This window comes from Equus caballus, chromosome 11 (genome assembly GCF_041296265.1).
Source record: "Equus caballus isolate H_3958 breed thoroughbred chromosome 11, TB-T2T, whole genome shotgun sequence".
NCBI classification, from domain to species: domain Eukaryota; kingdom Metazoa; phylum Chordata; class Mammalia; order Perissodactyla; family Equidae; genus Equus; species Equus caballus.
The window spans coordinates 367,546-386,689 of NC_091694.1; the positions used below are offsets into that span (position 1 = coordinate 367,546).

The 19,144-nt window shown below is 52.3% G+C and overlaps 1 protein-coding gene across 15 annotated transcripts in view; it reads right to left on the reverse strand.

The window, feature by feature from the left end:
- TBCD (tubulin folding cofactor D) overlaps nucleotides 1-19,144 on the reverse strand; it is a 190,981-nt gene that overhangs the window by 56,141 nt on the left and 115,696 nt on the right. For 13 of the 15 annotated variants that reach the window (XM_023651679.2, XM_070226679.1, XM_070226675.1 and 10 more), the window contains exons 16-19: nucleotides 13,426-13,455; nucleotides 8,567-8,652; nucleotides 2,156-2,236; nucleotides 1,639-1,712 (exon numbers count right to left, since the gene is read on the reverse strand). In XM_023651679.2, coding sequence (XP_023507447.2) covers nucleotides 1,639-1,712; nucleotides 2,156-2,236; nucleotides 8,567-8,652; nucleotides 13,426-13,455 — 271 coding nt within the window. The remainder of the gene's footprint in view (nucleotides 1-1,638; nucleotides 1,713-2,155; nucleotides 2,237-8,566; nucleotides 8,653-13,425; nucleotides 13,456-19,144) is intronic. The other 2 variants (XM_070226685.1, XM_070226683.1) reach the window with 1 other exon arrangement.

The window sequence follows — 19,144 nt, forward strand, 5'->3', positions numbered from 1 at the left end:
GGACCTGACTGAGGACACCTCCTGCACCCCGAGTAGCACACACCCTCCGGGTCCCCAGACACAGGGTGGGTGACACAGGTCGAGAACAGAGAGCAGGGAAAAAGGAAAACAGGCTGTTTCTAGGTCTTTGCTGTCATCAAGTGGGCAGAGCAGGATAGAGGCCGAGCCGAGGGTGCTCCATTGCACACGCGGTGCGCCCCAGCTCAGGAGCCTGTTCTCTCCTGCTTGGAGCAGAGGCAGCCTCTGAGCCTTCTGTGCTCTGGGGCCAGAGAGCAAGGCCACAGAAGCCTTATAGCCTGGCAGAAAGTGCAGATGAGGAGCCACCTCCACACTGGCTCTGCCCCGCCAGCCTGGGAGACTCACAGCCCTGAGCCTCAGCTTCCACAAATGCACAAATGCAGTGGAGGGTGTAAAAGCCAGGAGAGCTCCCACACACGCACTCAAACCTGCAGCTGGCAGCCATCAGCGTTTAAGAATCGGGTGGGCCGGCCCGGTAGCGCAGCAGTTAAGTGCGCACATTCTGCTTCAGCAGGCTGGGGTTCACCAGTTCAGATTCCGGGTGCAGACATGGCACCGCTTGGCACGCCATGCTGTGGCAGGCGTCCCACATATAAAGTAAAGGAAGATGGGCACGGATGTTAGCTCAGGGCCAGTCTTCCTCTGCAAAAAGAGGAGGATTGGCAGCAGTTAGCTCAGGGCTAATCTTCCAAAAAAAAAAAAAGAAGAAGAAGAATCGGGGAATCCCCTATCTTGGGGCCGCTGACACTTTTGACCTGGGCAGAAAGGATGACACCAAGCACCCCTTCATGCAGGCAAAGACTGTTGATTAAAGGCAAGATTCCCGAGTAAGGTTAATTAACAGACCACAAAGCTGAAAGGGCCCTTAGGGACTAAGAGGCCCCAAATCTTAAAGCCCCAGAGTGTAAAACACACACCTAAGAAAAATCAATAACTCTAAGTGAGGCACTATGATTCGACTACTAGTTACTCACTCTAATAAATGTCAGCGGGAATAAGTATAATTTTGAGGAATTCGTGTATTGTTCCCTACATTTGAACTATTCCAAGTAGAAAGGACAGGATGGGACACATGGGCTCCTTCCTCAGTGATGACAGTGTAATCAATTCAGACTCGGCGGTGCTCCCCCAGGCTGATTCCACGCTGACGAGGACTCTGAGGCACCAGTTCAAGCTCGTCCCACAGACATTGGCGAATCACGCAGGAGCCACCCGGGAGTTAGGGAAGCAGCCTATTCTGTAGTATATTACACTATGAATTACTTCACTTGTTCTTTAAAAAAGGCTACTTCTGAAACGCGCATGATGCACAACACACTCCGTCCATGCCCCACGGGGACCGGCACCTGCCCCCAGGACACAGATGCGGTGTTCACAATGTCTGTCCTCGCAGAGGCCGTGGCAACTGGCTTGTGTCCTGTCCCGATTAAGCACAGACCAGTTCCGCACGCACTTCTCAGCAAGAGAGAAACACGATGTTATTTCTAGCCCGCTAGGCCTCGACACCCGCAGGGGGCTGTGCTCAGTGTCCTGCCGTGTGTGTGTGCATGTCTGAGGTGCACGTGTGTGTGCGCGCGTGTGGTGGGAGAGGCACCCACGGGACAGCCAGAGCACACTCACCGTGAGTGGCACTGTACTCAGGCGCTCGCTGGGCGAGGTTAGACAGCGCCTTCGCCGAGAGCTCTCTGATGACCCTGGAGGGTGGGGACAGAGAAAATTGTTAGTTCCTTCATTTTGATGGTTCTAGCTTTATTCGACTCATGAAATAGAGGACAGACTGTATACACGAGTTGTCAACTGGCCCCTTAGTCAAAAGCACTAACGAAAATAAACACACAAACAAATGACTAACCTCTGACTGCAACAGAGGAGGAGAGAACTGACCAGAACAGAGCACAGAGTGCAGCCTGTCTCAGGACACAGCCGCCAGCCCCGAGGAGCTGGATGGCAAGGCGGGTCTCCAGTCTCCCACCCCAAGTGATTCAGAGATGCCAGCACTGGGCAGAGCCGTGGGAAAGCACCGTGAAGAGGACAGAGGTGAACGTGAGGGATCTCACAGGGCTCAAGTTAACAGATGGGAGGCACATTTCATATTTGCACAAATATTTCCAATCAGAACACATCTTCCAAAACCTACCCATCCCAGTGGTTGATCTTCATGGCAACCAGATGGTCTATCATGGGTCGTGTGTACTCAGGAAAGCCTGCAATAAACATGCTGAAAAAGACAATATCCAGAGACAGTGAGCACGTGGGGGCACAAGAACTCTCACACACAACTAGTGAGAATGTGCTTTCAAAAACAGTTTGGCAGTTTTTATAAATATACAAAAATCCCCTTGGAAGCATTTATCCAAGAGAAATGAAGACATATGTCCACATCAAGACTTCTAAATGCGGCTTTATTCATCAGAGCTAAAACCTCAAAACAACCTTAATGTCTACAACAGGCGAACTAACAGATAAGCTGGAACAGCCACAGAAGAGAAGACAACTCAGCAACAGAGGAACCAGCTACCGACACACACAACACGCATGACTCTCAAGACCATCATGCTGAGCAAAAGAAGCCAGGTGCAAGAGCACATCCTTTCTAACTCCACCTGCGACAGTCTGTTAAGGCATCAGTGATCTACAGTGCCGGGCGGGGCGGGCCTGGGCCGAGGCGTGAGCCGGCGCATCTCGATGGAGGCGCTGGCCACCCAGGCGCACACCGCCAGCACCCGCTGAACCACACGCTTTGCACAAGTACAGATGACGGAGTGTGGATTATGCCTTAAAAATAAAAGTTACATCTCTTGAAAACACCACCTGAGAATTTCAACAAAATAATCTCCGAGTCAGTGAGGCCTAATTATGACCAAAACCCAGAGGCCACAAAGGAAGAGATCAGTACATTCAAACACATGACCAAAAAAGAAAAATGTGTGCCAGGAAAAGCATACCATAAACAAAGGAAAAGGTAAAACATCTGCAACTGCTACCGCAACAAGAGCCTTCTTTAAACTAAAGGAGTTCTGGGGCTGGCCCCGTGGCCAAGTGGTTAAGTTCGCGCGCTCTGCTGCAGGCGGCCCAGTGTTTCATTGGTTCGAATCCTGGGCGCGGACATGGCACTGCTCATCAAACCACGCTAAGGCAGTGTCCCACATGCCACAACTAGAAGGACCCACAACGAAGAATATACAACTATGTACCGGGGGGCTTTGGGGAGAAAAAGGAAAAAAATAAAATCTTAAAAAAAAATAAAGGAGTTCTTCCAGTCGGAAAGAAAATACCATCAGACATTCACAGAAAAGAAAACCCAGATGTCGCTCCAACACACGCTGCAAGGGTCAGCCTCACTCACGAGGGAAATGGAAAAGCCTTTGTCCATCTGTCAGACGCCAGTCAGGAGGGCTGGCAGCCATTGTTGGAATGATCTAGAAGCATCCGGAAACACAGCTAGGGCAGCATTTTGGTGCAGCCTCTATGGACATTGACTGGTGCCGTCCAGGAAACTTAAAATGTAAATACCCTTTGGTCCAGCAATTCCACTTTTGTTAATCCATTCAGATACAACCACACAGGTGACAAACGACTTGCACAGAAATACGCAGTTCGCATCGTTCACAGCAGCGAAAGACTGGACAGAAGCCAACGGCCAGGCAGGGGGACCTGCAGACTGCACTTACGTCCAGACCTGGAACGCTCCGAGATGCAGCACAAAGACAAAAGTCCCACATGGGTGTTGTATGTAGCGCGTCGCAGACATGTCCGTGTGTAGCGCACACCTCTACAGCTGAGCGCCACTCTCTGACCCACCTGACGCTGGCATGACTCAGTTGCTCCAACACGTCCACGGCATGCCGCCACTCAGCAGGATGGATGGAGTCAACACACCTACACGCAGGAAGTGAGCCGATCGCTCTACCAGACACAGAAGCCGGCCTCAACCCCAGAGGGAACCGGGAGGGACAGGGGATGAACCACGAAGAGAGGCGAGACACGGTTTCCCCTGAACACCCCCTGCACCTCCTGAATTTCAAAGCACACACGTGTGTCACCTATTCCAAAAAATGCACTTTTACACCTCCTGCCTCTGACACACCCAACGCTCACACATATTGTCCCACCTGCCACACCATCCACACAGCCCCATCATGGACTTGGCCATCACCCACGCATGTCACATGGAAGCTGAGAGGTGGCACAAAGAGCCGAGAAGGGGGAAACATGATTTTATACAGATCCTGGTGGGGACGTGTGCACGGACATGTAGTGAACACGGGTGCCATGTGGACATGCGTGTGCCACAAGCTGTGAGGTCTGGGAGAGTCAGGTCAGGGAAAGTCTTTGCTCTGGATTTGAGAGAAAGCAGAGGCTTCTGCACAAGTGGGTGGAATGGAGAGCCCTCTAAAAGGCTACGAAATGCCTGCCAGGGAGTCAAGAAAAACAGAAATGGAGCCGTGACGCAACTCCAGTCCCACTTCCTAAGGGGCCCTGGTGCCAAGCAATAGACAGACTCGCCCCAGCCGGCATCTGGAGCCGCACAGGATTCCAGAGAAGCATCAGAGAAACGACCAGTGGCCTCACGGGAAGAAGCCGGCAGAGGCAGCCGCCTGAGTTCTAGCCCCACCTCTGGTACCAACCAAAGGCTGACCTTGGAGAAGATGCTCTGCTGGAACCACCAGCCCAGGCAGTGCTCAGCACGCACTGTGAGCACTCGGGTCTGTGGAGAGGCCAAGCGTGAACCAACGGGGCGTCCACCAGTGGACAGACAGCAAGGGGAGCCAAGGCGAGCGGGTGGCGGTTGGGGCAGCAGGGCCAGGAGGCAGGGGGTGGGGTGACGAGACTGTAGGCAGATGACGAGGCGGGAGCAGGGGTCAGTGGGAGGCTCTCAAGGGTCCAGGAAGTGAGCTGGACTAAGATGACCTCGGAGCCGAGAGGTAGATGAGGACCGGTTGAGGGCCATTAGGGATGCAGATGTGACAGAACCAGGGCACCCAGCAGACGTGGGAGTGAGCAAGGAGAAGCAGAGCTGAGCTGCTGGGGACCGCGGGCGCTCACCGAGTCAGAAGACAAGGAAGCATTTCACGGGGGCCTGAGTTTGAAGAGCTTAACAGGACAGGAACACACAAGATTCCTAGAAAGCAAAATATGACAAAATGCCTTTAAGAAGGTCACAGTTCTGCACACATCAGAAATCTGTTAAAGAAATTTACAACAGCAAGAAGAAAAACCAACAAGAAGTGCTAGCAACTGCAAGTTACGCCACAGAGAAAACAGCCAGCAGAAGCAGTAGTGCCTGGTGACAACATCAAAGGCCAAAGGGCTGTCACATGAACGGGAGACAAGCCAAGGGACTCCTTTGCGTGGATGCCACTCAGCAACGGAAGGGACTGGACAACCGACACTCAGGAGTACGAGGAATCAATGACGCAAAGTGAAAGGACAGTACACACACGATCCCACTGACCGGAATTCTAGAAAAGATCAACTCGGTGAAAGACGGCGGCTAAGGGGCGGCTGGGGCACGAGGGCACTTCCTGGAGTGCCTGCAGCCGTAGTGACACATCTGCAAAACCCACATTTTAAACTGGTGAATTTTACTATATGTAAACTACATGTAATAAAAGAGGTGTGCAAAAATAAAGCTAATTTTTTAAAAAAGGTTTTGTCACGGGAACATACAGGATACTGAAAGGACAGGTCTCAGACTAGGAGAAACTACGTGCAGATCACGTACCAGAAAAAGGACTTGTATCCAGGATATATGAAGAATTCTCAATAAGAAGCAAAACAACTAACCCAATAAGTAAATAGACAGGAGATTTGCCAGATAAGCCCATGAAAAGATGCCCAGTGTCATCAGTCATGAGAAAAACACAAATTAATGAGTTCTTCCTGCGCATCCACTAGAAAGGCTAAAATTAAAGACGGACCCCACCAAGGGCTGGTGAAGACACAGAGGAATCAGAACTCTTGTTCAAGGCCAGAGGGCATGAAAATGGTGCTGCCACGTTGGAAAACCACTTGGCAGTTTCTTATAAAAAGTGAGAACCCAGCCATTGCACTCCTAAGTATCTAAAAAGATCAGTGAAAGCACACGGATGTTCACGGCTGCCTCGCATGTAATCACCCCGACAGGAGGCACCCAGATGTCCTTCAAGAGGCCAATGGACCAACAGACACGGTCATCCATGCGATGGCTTACTGGTCAGCAACAAAGGAATGAATGAATCGTTAACACACACAGCAAAGACGAACCTAAAATAGTATGCAGAGTGAAAGAAGCCAGGAGAAATAAATAAAAGGGTGCATGTGATTCTGTTCTCCTAATTCTAGAAAATGCAGACTGATCCACAGACAGAAGACACGGCTGCCTGGAGAAGGGGGTCAGGGAAACCTGTGTGGATGGGACTTCCATTATCTGGGTTGTGGTGAGAGTCATACACGTCAGATTTATCAGATGCACACGTTAAATATGTACACTTTTCTGTGTGTCATCAGCACTTTAAGAAAGCTTCAGAAATGAAGATAAAGGTAAGACGTCACTGGTCTGCCCCTCGACAGCCTTTGCCCGGCTGCTCCCAACGTGTGTCAAAACTCCAGACTCCAGAAGGACCATCTGAGCATCAGCCGATGCCTCCACCCAAACGTGTTGGGAGCCGCTCACATTCAGCACATGCCAAGTGGAGCGCCCAACCCTCCCCAGAACCCACAGGCGCTTCCCCTCACTGGTGCACCCTGCTGCAAGTGACCTGGACACCTCTGGCTCTCAAAGCCCCTCCAGTCTCCTGACAACGCCCACTCGCTCCAGCAGACCCACCTCTCGGCCCTGACCAATCCCCACCTTGGCAGGGGCGCGGACTTTCCTCTGACCATCCCCCAGCTGGTCAGGGCCGCTGACCTTCCCCTGATCATCCACCAACCGTCCCCGGCTTCGTGAGAGCCCTGTCTTCTTGCCTCCAGTTACCAAAATGTAGCCACAGTGATGTTCAAAATGCAGATCTGACCATTAATCCGCGTTCAGTGACCTCAGGACAATCCAAACTCATCATTTTGGCTCAGAAGGCCCCCATGCTGGGCCCCGCTGACTCTGAACCCTTCCTTCCTGGGCTGTGCCCCCACACCAGGCTCCCTCGGCACATGATTCCCTCACCCTGCAATCCAGGCTGACGGCAGGACCCTGGGTGTCTGCCCTGCCTCAGGTTGAGGGGAGAGCCCCCCAAGCGCCCCATGGCAATGGGGTACAGCCACAGACCCCAGTCCCCAGGACCACCGACGCTGCCCTCACAGACCACCTCTCGTCCATACTAAGTGCGCAAAACGACCGTGAAAGGACACGCCCTGAGCAAGGTCAAGTTTTGCCAAATGTCTCTATGAAATGAAGACAACAAATTACAGTAAGTCTTAGAGCAGCTTAGAAACCTGAGTGACAAGAAAAACACGCCAAGGCTAAAACCACTAGTTATTTTACTACGAAACTCAGGGAAAGGTAGTAGATTCTCCACCTAAAATGTGTGTTTAAATATTAACAATCAGCGAAAACAAGAAATTACTGATAAGGCACAGAAGGCCATTAAATGCTGAGCAAGATGGGAAAGACACTAAAAATAGAGATGGTGGGTTCAGTCAGATTTCTCTGGGAAAGAGGCCAAATGCTACATTTTTAAAAAACTCTGTCCATGCTGGCTATGGAGAAACGTGGTTTCTGCACGATCTGCAAAGGAGGTTGTTAGAGAGGACACACAGCAGCTAATAATTTAACAAAATGCACTGGGCATGTTTCTACTCCCAATTTAAGGCAAATAAATCACTTCATGAAATCATGCCCTGTTCGTGCTGGTGTTGCAACAGGTTAATGAGACGGGGGAAGAAACTTCCCTGTTACTTAAGTCTGTAAGTCAAAGTTTTGATGCGATTTCTGCAAACTGCAGTTAGGGATGTTAAATATTTATTTCTTGACCTGATTTCTCAAATACCTCTTTCTTACTCATCCACAACCCAGAGGTAACTTCAACTTGGGAAACACTATTTTACTGAACAGAAAAAGAAACAGTCACTTGTAATCCATGGTTTCATTCTGAGAGACTCAATACGTTTACGACACCCAGGGGGAAAGCTGTCACTCAGAAGGCAGTGCACACTTTTGGCTCGTGGCTATTCTGTGTAAAGGACCAAGCCACCAACAGAAACAGCACTAATCAGATGGGACGATTTCAGAGAAAATGTTCATTTCGAGTTCCCACGCTTGAAACCCCTGTAAGAAGCGAGCAAACTTCTCACTCTCAAACCCCACGGCCCCCCAGGGCCCCGCCCAAGCTGCTGTGTCCCTTCAGATTAGCCTTTCTAGTTTCATGTAAATGGAACCACACCATACGCACGCCGTCTAATCAACCTGAAACACATTTCAGTAACAGCTTCCAATGCCATTTTTAGCTCTTCACACATAAACTGTATTTACTCTTAGCGGACATTCCAGGATGAAGAAAGAAAACGGTGGAAACTGACTTTTGACATCGGAATCAGAGAATGTTACATTTTGTGATGCCTATTAAACACTTACCTGATAACCAGGAAACAGTTGGATCTGTTACCAACGGCAAAGTAGTCTGCAGCAGTCAAAATATCAATTCCATGAGGGAAAGTGCCCTAAGGAAAGAGTAGAAAAAAAGGATGAAAATGATATGAACAAGTAATGGCATTTCCAGAAGTTCAGTAACCACATTCATACACATTTACATTTACACAAAGAGTCACGATATAACACTAAGAGCTAAAACTACGACTACTTAACTGTGCCCACCCAAGAGCTTTCCAGTCCAGTCCCCTGTTGACCACCTATCCCAGGCTGGACAACATGCTAAAATTATTTGAACCACTTAAAAATATTTTTTTTCCAAGCAACTCAAACATTTCAACTTTAAAATCTTGTAAGAGACCTTTCTTTAAACCACACAGCAGAAAGCGACATCAGGTTTTAACAGTATCAAAGTTACTGATTGCAGCCAACCTACGCCCCGCCCAGGAGAGAACCCCAGCACTCGCTCACAGTGGCGGGCGCCTGCCTGGTCTGTGAAACCCAGACAAGAGCCCGCCTACCACACAGTGGTCCGGACAAGGAATGAGGCCCGCAAGGGGGCCTGACAGCTGACACCCAGCAGCAGGCTCTGAAACGGGGAGTCAGGGAAGGGTGCCACCCACACCCACGACATTCTCCCAGTCGAGGCCCAGCCCCGAAGTCCGCAGGTCGCTGCTGATACCACTGTCCATGAGAATATCTGAAGAGCTGTAGACAAAGTAAACAGTTTTCTAAAAAGATATAAACGACAAACTTACAACGGATGAGCGAAAGCCTCACGACCCTCAACCACAGGAGGGACGCGAGGAAGGCTCAGGGGACACCCACCTCTGTCCCCCATCTCAAAGGGTGGAGGCTGGTAACGCCCAAGCCACGAAATGGAAATGGGCGGAAGCTCCCTCACATGCAAAGCAGGCAGGAGTCTGAACTCACGAGTCAATAAGCTGAGGGGGCTGCACCGCCATGTAGGACGATGCACACTTGCTGACATGGGAACAAGGTCAGAAACAGTGGTCTGGTTCTCAAGCGACACATAAAAGCCACTTCATCTCACAACCTAGCTAAATGCAGAAGAGAACCCCCCCCGCCCCCCACCATCCCGAGTGGGCAACCTGGACACCTGGTCTACCTGCTGTTGTCTTCAAGCTCTTGAGCCAACCCCGACCAGCCCAAGGTGCAGAGCCACTCTAGGCTGGTGCTCCTCCTCTGCTCCACCCACCACCCAGGCCTGCCCACTCTCCAGGCCAGCACTTGGATCCCTCCTAACACCTTCTATACTCTCCTCCATCCTGGCACCTCACCATCAAAATCTCACATCCCCAGGCAACAACGCTGTGCATAAACATCACCGTCCAAACAGCTCTGAGCACAGCAGTGGAGACACCACAAACCTGCGCCTCAGGCCCCAGCATGGACTCGTATCTAGTCATGAGAGAGGAGAAGAGCCCACACCGACAAAGGTGCCGCATGGCCCTGGCAAGGCCCTGGTCCTGCAGCTGCTGCATGACTGAGACAAGGGCTACAGGCAACATCCAGAGGTGGCCTGGGACCAGGTCTCACCAGGAACAAGTGCCCACGGCTCACAACCAGGACAAAGCACAGCAAGAGGTCAGAGCAGGGGCTCAGCCACCCTGCGCCTCAGTTTCCTCAGGTGGAAAGGGGCAAAGGGAGGGCGTTGGTGTGAGCAAGCCAGCTGCCTGATCGGCAGTGACCACCAGAGCAAAGTCCTGGGGGCAGCGCTGTCGGCAGGGTTAGATGCAGGGTTAGCTCATCGCCCCTTAACTGACAGGAGGCCCCCGAGCAGAGACCACCTCCCCCCAGGAGAGACCCTCTCCCCAGGAGTCCAGGCGCTCAGCAAAGAAGGGACCCACGACCCCTTCCCTGCTGCGTGGGGGTGGACAGAGCCATGCCAATTCTGGGGTCCGGACCTGAGTCTCCAACAGGCTGGCGTGAGCCTGGATGGAGAAGTCAGCCCTGCAGCCCTGGGCCCCCCACCAAATACCTCCTGAAGATTTCCCTGTGCTTACAGTAGCCAAAGACAGCGTCTTGTGCTTGCACCACTGGAGCCAGGGTACACCCATCCGGGGCCATAATAACTTCACCCCAAATCAGTCCGGCACAAACCCGGGAGTGACGCCCCCTCCCCAGAAGTGCGTGCCTGTCTGCTTGAGTAAGTTTGCATCCTTCCTCTCCAAGGTTCTGCCAAGCTGCAGGAGGACAGCGCCGAGGACAGGTGAGAGCACATGCTGGGTCCACATGGGGCTGCACATCTCTCCAAGTTGTATCCCTCAAACACTCGTGCAGCTTCCCCTGGACCCCAGACCGCAGCACACGCTGGCTTTACCCATAAGGTCAGTGTGTGGAGAAGAAGCCGAGGCGGGTGGGGACGTGCCCCCGGAAAGGTCAGCTCCTGGTTGCTGGCTTAAACTCAGACCACAGCTCAAGGCCTTTCCTCTCCCTGATGGCCACCCCAACCTGAGTGCCACATGCAGAGGACACAGCTCAAATCCGACCACGCAGGGACCAAGGCCGCCCCTGCTCCAGACAGCCCTTGCTCTTCTGGACTCGGGTACAGCTCTGGGGCTGGGCTGCCAATGGGCAGCTGCGGGAGCTAAAGGCCAGGGCGGGGGCCTTCTCTTCTCCTGGGCTCTGACTCCAGGGGCGACTCTGGTGCTCCCTTGGTCCAGCTTCCAGCAGGTTCCTTCCTAAGCACAGTGGCCACCCTCCCTGCGGTCCCAACCCTTGGCCTGTTTCTTCCTTGTCCAGCTCTTGCCTCCAGCCCGGAGTGGCACCATTTTCTGGAGCTTTCCACACCTGCCACCCTTCAGAGACAGCCGTCTTTTCCTAGGGAACAGCTTTCTCCTGAGTTTTCAGGCTCCAGGGAGACATGGCCTGAGTGACACCAAGGACACCGGGTCTCAGCTTCTCAAGAGTTTCAATGGAACACAAGTTCAGAAAGTGCAGGATGTGGGTTTCAGTCCCCCTAACCTTTCGAGACGACCCTGGCATCCAAGTTCCATTTGGACTCATGTTGGCACCACTTTCGCCTTAACTCTGCATTCCAGAGTGGACCCCTCACCTCCCCAGCTCGCCCCCTCTACCCGCATGGCCACACTCAGACCCAGCTGTCCAAGCAGCACAGGTCGCAGAACCTCCGGCTGTGCCTCCCCTCCTGCTGCTCTGTCACCTTCGCAGGAAGGTCAGCAGGTCAGCCACCCGGACAGCCACCCCAACCAAGGCAGGCTCCTCACCTCAGTGAGCACTCACCGTGGCCTCACCTCCCCACGGTTGCCCTCCACAGCCTTGTCCCACTGGCCTGAGTCCCCACTGACTCCTTTCTCTGCTCCCACCTCATTTGCTGGGGAACCACTCACCAATACCAGCCCACGTGCTGAGAGGCGCCTCCCAACCTTGCCCAGCACCCTAGCCTCTGATCTTCTGCTCCCAGCCCAGCGATGCGCTCTCCTGACCCGGAGGCAAGGACCCAGAGGGATCGAGCCCCCAGGAGGATTCAGAACACCTCCGCTGCATGCAGCCAGGGGGCCCAATGGTCACAGCAGGCTCCAAAGGCCACCACACCCAGGAGGGAGACAGGAGGTAGAATAGCCCATCAGAACCGGGTCCCCTCCTCAGAGGAGCACAACATCCTAAGGCAAGCGCAAGAGAAAAGGCAGTGGTTGTCCACAGAATAGCAATGGCCGGCCCTGGAGGGAGGTTCAGAGCCACGGTTCTCAAAGTGGGTTCTGCAACCATGTTAGAAAACCTCCCTCTGGGGCCCCCCACCCGCCGACAACTGTGTGCGCAAGTTAGAGCCACCGGCACAGGGCAGGCCTCCAGGTAGAGAGCCTCAAACAACTGAGGTGCCCCCAGAAGAGCGCAAAGCAGCACATGCCCCCCGGCCAGCTGCAGAACCCCAGGCGGGACTTCCTCCTGCCCTGCTTCCAGGGGAATCTTCCCACAAATGCAGGCCCCTGGGTTCAAGACAGTGAGGCTGGTTCTGCTTCAAGGACCCAAACAGACACGGGGGCACCTGGAGGGCAGATGGGGTGCAGTCCCTGCTCGCACATTCTCCTCCCAAATGTCCGGGCATGCACTCTTGGATTCTTGTGATTTATCCAAGGCCTCTCTCTCTGATACCCACCTCTCCTCGCCTCTCGGTTCCTCCCTCCTGAGCGAGCTCTGCATGGCTCCCGTCAGGTCCTGTGGCCTGACTTCCGTCCCCGATCAGCCCGGTGTCCCCCGAAACATGACCTCACGCACATTCTGCACTAGGCGGGCCACATGTCCTGGCAGGGGGTCACTGTCACACACAATGAATAACTAGAGGATAGGGGCCACCCCTCCCAGTCAAGGCTGACTGGTGATGAGAGGTTCAGGGCCAGGGGGTGCGATGATGCTGACAAGCATCAAGAGGGGATGTAGAGTTGATGGCTTCTGGAAGCTGGTTCCTACCACACGTGGGATGGGCAGGGGTCAGATCTCTGTCCCTGTGACGTCGAGCTCCACCACTTACACCTCTCCAGCACCCACAGGCAACTGCTGAAATTGGGTGGCCCTCAGCAATGTGAAAGGCACTGATTTCTGATGTGTGTATTTGTAAAATTACCTATACATTCAGGTTTCCTGTAAGACACACTACTAATTGTTAACACTTGTATCGACACTCACCTGAGTCATGTTATGAGCAAATCGGTGACCAGAAGTCACTGTTAAGTATTAGCTTATTCTAGGTAAATTCTTACCCACATCTAACAACCAAGAAGATGCTAAGTTTGCAGCTTCAATATTTCTACCTCTAAATCTACAGGAAGTTTTAAAATGAAGATTTTAAAAAGTGACCGTACCTGTCTTCCCACATTCTCCTGGAAAGCAGCCTAAGGAACAGAGAGAACAAACAGCAGGTGAGTTAGCTTTTGCACTCTGTTGAACATCGGGAGATAGATTCAAAACAAACAAATGACCCATGGCTTCATCTTCTCAAATAAGAGCCCTCATTGTTGGTGATCAGAGCCTCGAGCCTCATTCCATTTCTGTGTCCTGGTGCTTTTTAAAACCACAATTTAAGAATTCGAGTTTACAAAATCAGGCACATCCTGGAAAGCAGCCTTCGACAGTGAACACTGAGCTCCACTCCAAGCCTCATTTAAGGTCCCAGATACTAAAGGGGAATAAAGCCACCCACACGGGTTAAATAGAAGCCCAGCCCCACATGATCATCCTGAGGACTCTCAGACTCCAGCTCACGTGATGGCAAATGCTGGAAGGGCCTGGCTCCTCGTGCAGCCAGCCCGGGAGCTGCCACAGCGAGTGCCCAGGCTCGCACCAGGCCCAGAGCAGGGCTCATGAGACGGTCAAAATATTAACTCAGAATGAGGTGTCTCTGTGTGGACTTTCCTTAAAATGCCTCTTCACTTCCTTGGTGCTCCTGCCTCCTCCACCTCCACACCTGCCCTGCTTCGGTGTAACAGCCAGGTTGGCCAGAGCAGCCTGTCCAAGTGGTGACAACGGCAGGGCCTGCACAGCAACAAGCAATGGCTCCCTTCCCATTTATCGCCCAGCTGGAACCTTCAACTTAGCTTTCCGAAAGCAGCCGGGGCTCCAAGCAGCCCAGACGGAGCTGGAGACACGGACACTAGCGACCAAATGAGGTGTCGAGTGCAGCTGCACAGCCGCCACCTCATTACCGCGCACCATCAGCACATGACGGGTCAAGACAGAAGTCAGGGCAGCAATGGCTTCAGGGACCACTTGGGGGGGGGGGGCGTCCCCCCACCTGCAAATCCCAAAACCTTCCCCCGCGCCCATCAGCTCTCCAGCATGGAGGGGAAGAGCCCCCAGGGTCCCTGGGCTGCTCCCAGCCCTGGCGGGTGCACAGGATCATCCCACCTGCAGGCAAATGCATGGGCCCAGGCCCTCCTCACCTCAGTGACCACCGCCTGTGAGCAGGGGTGGCCTGGCACACGGAGAGCGTGAAACATTGAGCACAAACAAGAGCACAAACAGGAAAATGCATCTTTACCTGAGGAAGCAGCTTCACGGTAAGAGAAAAGTTATTCCCAACTACGAGGCACCCAGTTCTTACATTTTCAAATGAGCTTCAAACAAACGCATCTTCTACCTTTCACGGTTTTAATTTTGCATCTACTGAGAAAGCAAGGGTACCCTCGCATGGTGTTCAGTGCAAAGAATTTCCCCCTAATTTTAAAGGATTTTAGTTTTAACTTTAAAAAGAAAAAAATATTTCTACTGTTTTATTTCACCTCTTCCCCAGCGTTCATAAAGGGATCAGCGCTTTGATTTCTGCTACTGCTCCCTGCAAAAATGTCTCATACTACAGTAAACAGAAAAGAAAATACAGAGGTTAATTTATAAGTACAGATTCAACAAAAGATTCTTACTGTTGACAAATAAAAATGTCAAGCAATAGGATATATTGGAGTATATGAGGAAGCCATTTGGTATAAACCTAATTCGGCCTGACTTTGTTTTTTCCAAAAGGGCTTGAGCACGCATTGCATATCTGCTTAGACATTTCCTATGGCCAGAACAAAGGCCCTTGAGATAAAGGTGCAACTTCCCCCCACATTAGCCTTTTTCCTTAGGCTAGGAACTGATTGCTGCACTCACCTTTGACCACCCAGCTCACCTGTGACCACCCAGCTGGAGACAACAGACTGCCACCCTGCTGCGTTCACTGAGACAGAAGACCTACCTGCTTTTTCCAGCAATCGCTGTGCCGACAGAGCAGTCTCGCCACTATTGTAAAAGGGACATTTCAATCATGTGAAACATCCTCTCTGGGGGTACATAACCACTCTGTGCACCCCACTTCTTTGGTGCCCTTTCTTCCTTCGGGAAGAAAGGCCCTGGGTTATAATCCTCAGATTTAAGCTCAGAATAAACTCACCCAAATTTTCATTTATAGATTGGTTATGGATTATTTTCGTCGACACTGTATTTCCGAGTCTTACAATTACTGCCTGTGGGTTAACATCAGGGCAAAAGGTGAAGACTCCTCAAAGAACCACTGAGCTTTCTACTGAGGCTCACGACAAAAGGAAAGAAACTACAGGAAGCCAGAGGAAGCTCTGAGCTCTCCCGGCAAACTCTTGAAACAACAAAGTCTAAAAGAGCCTGGGCAGAGCAGGAGCATTTTGCTCTCTCAAGACAGGAGAGGGGCAGGCCATCAGAAACCACCGACAATCAGGACACCCTCTCACTGGGCTCCTGCTCTGAGAGGAGGCAGCGCTGACCTCTGGTCTCACATTGTCCATCCATAAGAGGGACATCTGGGCCGGCCCCACAGCATAGTGGTTAAGTTCAGAGCACTCTGCTTTGGCAGCCCAGGTTTGCAGGTTCAGATCCTGGACACAGACCTACACCACTTGTCAGCCACGCTGTGACAGCATCCCACAGACAAAAGAGAGGAAGACTGGCACAGATGTTAGCTCAGGGAGAGTCCTCCTCAGCAAAAAACAAAAAAAAGACAGACACCTACTGAGCTCCCACCGCGTGTCACCAACCTTGCCAAGCATGGGCGGCTAAGGAAGAGACAGAGGGCCAGCATCTGGGCACAAGGGCTGCACTGAAACCAGACAGTGAGCAGGCCCAGAAGCAACCTGGAAACACCATGCGGTGACGTGTGACAGGAAAAGAGAACAAGATGTGGCCGGTGGAGCATGCTCCAGGATTGATCACTGCGTTTAGCAACTTGGATGCAACAGAGAAATGCCATCACTAAAGAGAAAACAGAAAAGCTGAAAAGACCTCTAGCAAGTAAAGAAACAGAATGAATAATTTAAAATATTTCCCAAGAAACAAAAACCAAAACAAGCCTAGATATTTCTACCCAACATTTAAAGTGAAACAAAACAGTACTGATCTTTTAAAAACTCTTCTACAAAAGAGAAGAGGCAGGAACACTCCCAGCTCCTTCCATGGGGCCACATGACCCTAATTCCAAAGCCAGACAAAATATCACAACCAATCAGAACTAGAGACCAATATCCCTTACGCATACAGACGCAAAATTTCTCAACAAAACTTTGGCAAACCAAATCCAGCAACATACAAAAAAAGGATTATACCGAGGTCAAGTGTATACCAGGAATGCAAGGTCATTTTAACATTTGAAAATCAATTAATACAATACTCCACATTAACAGAATAAAGGACAAAACCCACATGACCATCTCAAAATCTAACATCCTTTTGTGATGATAAAGAAAACCCAACAAACTACAGAACTCCTCAACTTGCTGAAGGGTATTTACGAAAAACCCATAGCTAACAGCGTCCTTGATGGTGAAAGATTGAGAGCTTCCTGAGATCAGCACAGGCAAGGACATCCACTCTCACCACTTCTACTGAACAGCGTACCGGCAGCTCCTCTTACCAGTGGGTCAGGCAAGAAAAAGAATAAAAAGAATCAAGATTGGAAAGGAAAAAGTAGACTTTTCTTTATTCACAGATGACAGGATCCTGTACATAGAGAACTACAAGGAACACACACAGGCCGCACCACCAGACCTGATAACGAGCTCAAAGGAAGAGTGAGGTGAAGGCTCCTCTGTTGCCACGTCTTCCTCCTAACAGAGGCGAGCTGTGTGTGTGGCAGCAGCTGGCCATGTCCGCCTCAGAGCCACTGCGATCCACAGCCTCAGGGAACCCACGTGCAGGGCTCTGGGAACCAGGAATCCACCTCCCACGGGCCTCTGGTGGTGCGGGGGCTCTGGAAAGCATGTGAAGAGGGTGACTCAGCCCTGGGCAGGCTCTCCTGCCGGTGAGCACAGAAGCCATAGCCTGAGCAAGGCAGAGGAGAAAGAACTGTGACCAGGATGCCGCCACCCAGGCCCCAGGCCCCTCTGCGGGCATCCTTCCTGTGGGAGAGAAAGAAGCCCTCCCGTGCTCAGGCCACACTTGCTGGGATTTCTGCAGAAGCAGTGGGGTCTAACAGTGGCTGATGCAGGAAGTGCCCTCCCCATTTTAACAACCACTCACATGGGCACCTGGCCTGGATGGCCACACCACTGCCCTCCAACTGTCCTCTCCTACCTAAGCCGGTCCTTCCCCGGGATCCCCAGCCACTCCAGCCTGTGTTGTCAGCCCTCACCTCCAAGCATGAAGGCCCCAAGCTTGAGCATGACACTAAGGACCCCAAAACATGTCCACATGTCAGACTGGCTATCTCCTGAGGGCACGGGAACATCCCCAGCATGGCAGTGATTCTCCAACACCCCACTTTCAGGACAGCACCTCATCTGTTGGAGGAAGTCTGCATGCACTTTGTGTTCCGCCATCAAGTCTTAGTTCTCACCTTTGACATAGCCAGGCACAAAGTCAACAACGTCTCCTACAAACTAAACTTTCAACCTGTACCTGCCCACCATCACTGCTTCAGAATCTCCTCCACAATGTCTCCTTCGGTTAATTTTTTAAAAACCTCCTGAAGTATAGCACACACACGGAAAAGTGCACAAACCGTCAGCATGCACTTCAACAAGTAAGCACGAAGTGAGGACTTTAAGTTCCTTCCATACAGACACCTCACCTACGTCTGTCTCACAAACTTGCACAGCCTCTGCCTGGACCTCCTGCACCCGAGGCCCAGCTGCTTCGCTCACCTTCTACTAACAGACCCCCAATGATGGGTGCTCACTCCTCTCCTGGCACCTGAACACCTGCTTTCAGCCTCCGAGCCTGTGGGCAGAGTGCTCCCCAGCGAGGCCCTCTCTGCACTCGCCCACCCGTCCAGCTGGGGGCCAACTGCTCCTGAGACAGGAAAATCGGCCTCCCTGTGACGCAGTGGGAGCCCCCAGGCAAGGGGGGGACCACTCCCCACTTGGGGACCTACAACCTGACCCCTCCAGGCACCCTCTCCATCCCCTCAGCCCAACCGTCCACAGGACCATTCACGTCACATCAAACGAGACCCACCACACCCCGTCTCTGACCACACTGCGGGCCTACGGAAACTCCTCACCAGTTGGTCCCAGCACGTCTTCAGCCAGCCTCTCTTCAGCTTACCTCTCAACTAGGCCCTTGCCTCCCGCTGGTCTCCTAGTCAGATAGTCGCCCCTTCAGCACTCTCCTGCTAACCCTGACTACGCTGCGGAGAGCACCAGAGCCCTCCCGGCTTCACCTTGCCCACCGCCCAGAGCCAGCGTCGCCGCTGCATCTTTCTCAAGTGCTGCCTCTGTGTCCATTCTTCACCTCTCAGAGCCTGCGCAGCTGCTTGTCTGTACCTAAAACTGAGGCTCTCGTCTTCAAACGGGTCTGCAGGCTCAGCTGCCAAGCTCTCTGCAGAGCCAGGGTCTGCCATTCCCTCACAACCTACATCAGCCCGTGAGTCTGAGCCTGATCTAAGTGACTGACCATCAGGAAGACAGCCACGCCTGAAGCTGGAGCACAACCATCAACATCCCCAGAGAACAACCTGGGGACACAGCCCTGCAGCCATCACCTGTCACCGGCATCCCCAGGAACCTCCCAAAGCCAGAGCTCAGGGCCGCAGCCTCGCTTTGTCGGAGAAGCAGTGAGGTAGCCATGCGGAGACTCCTGGTC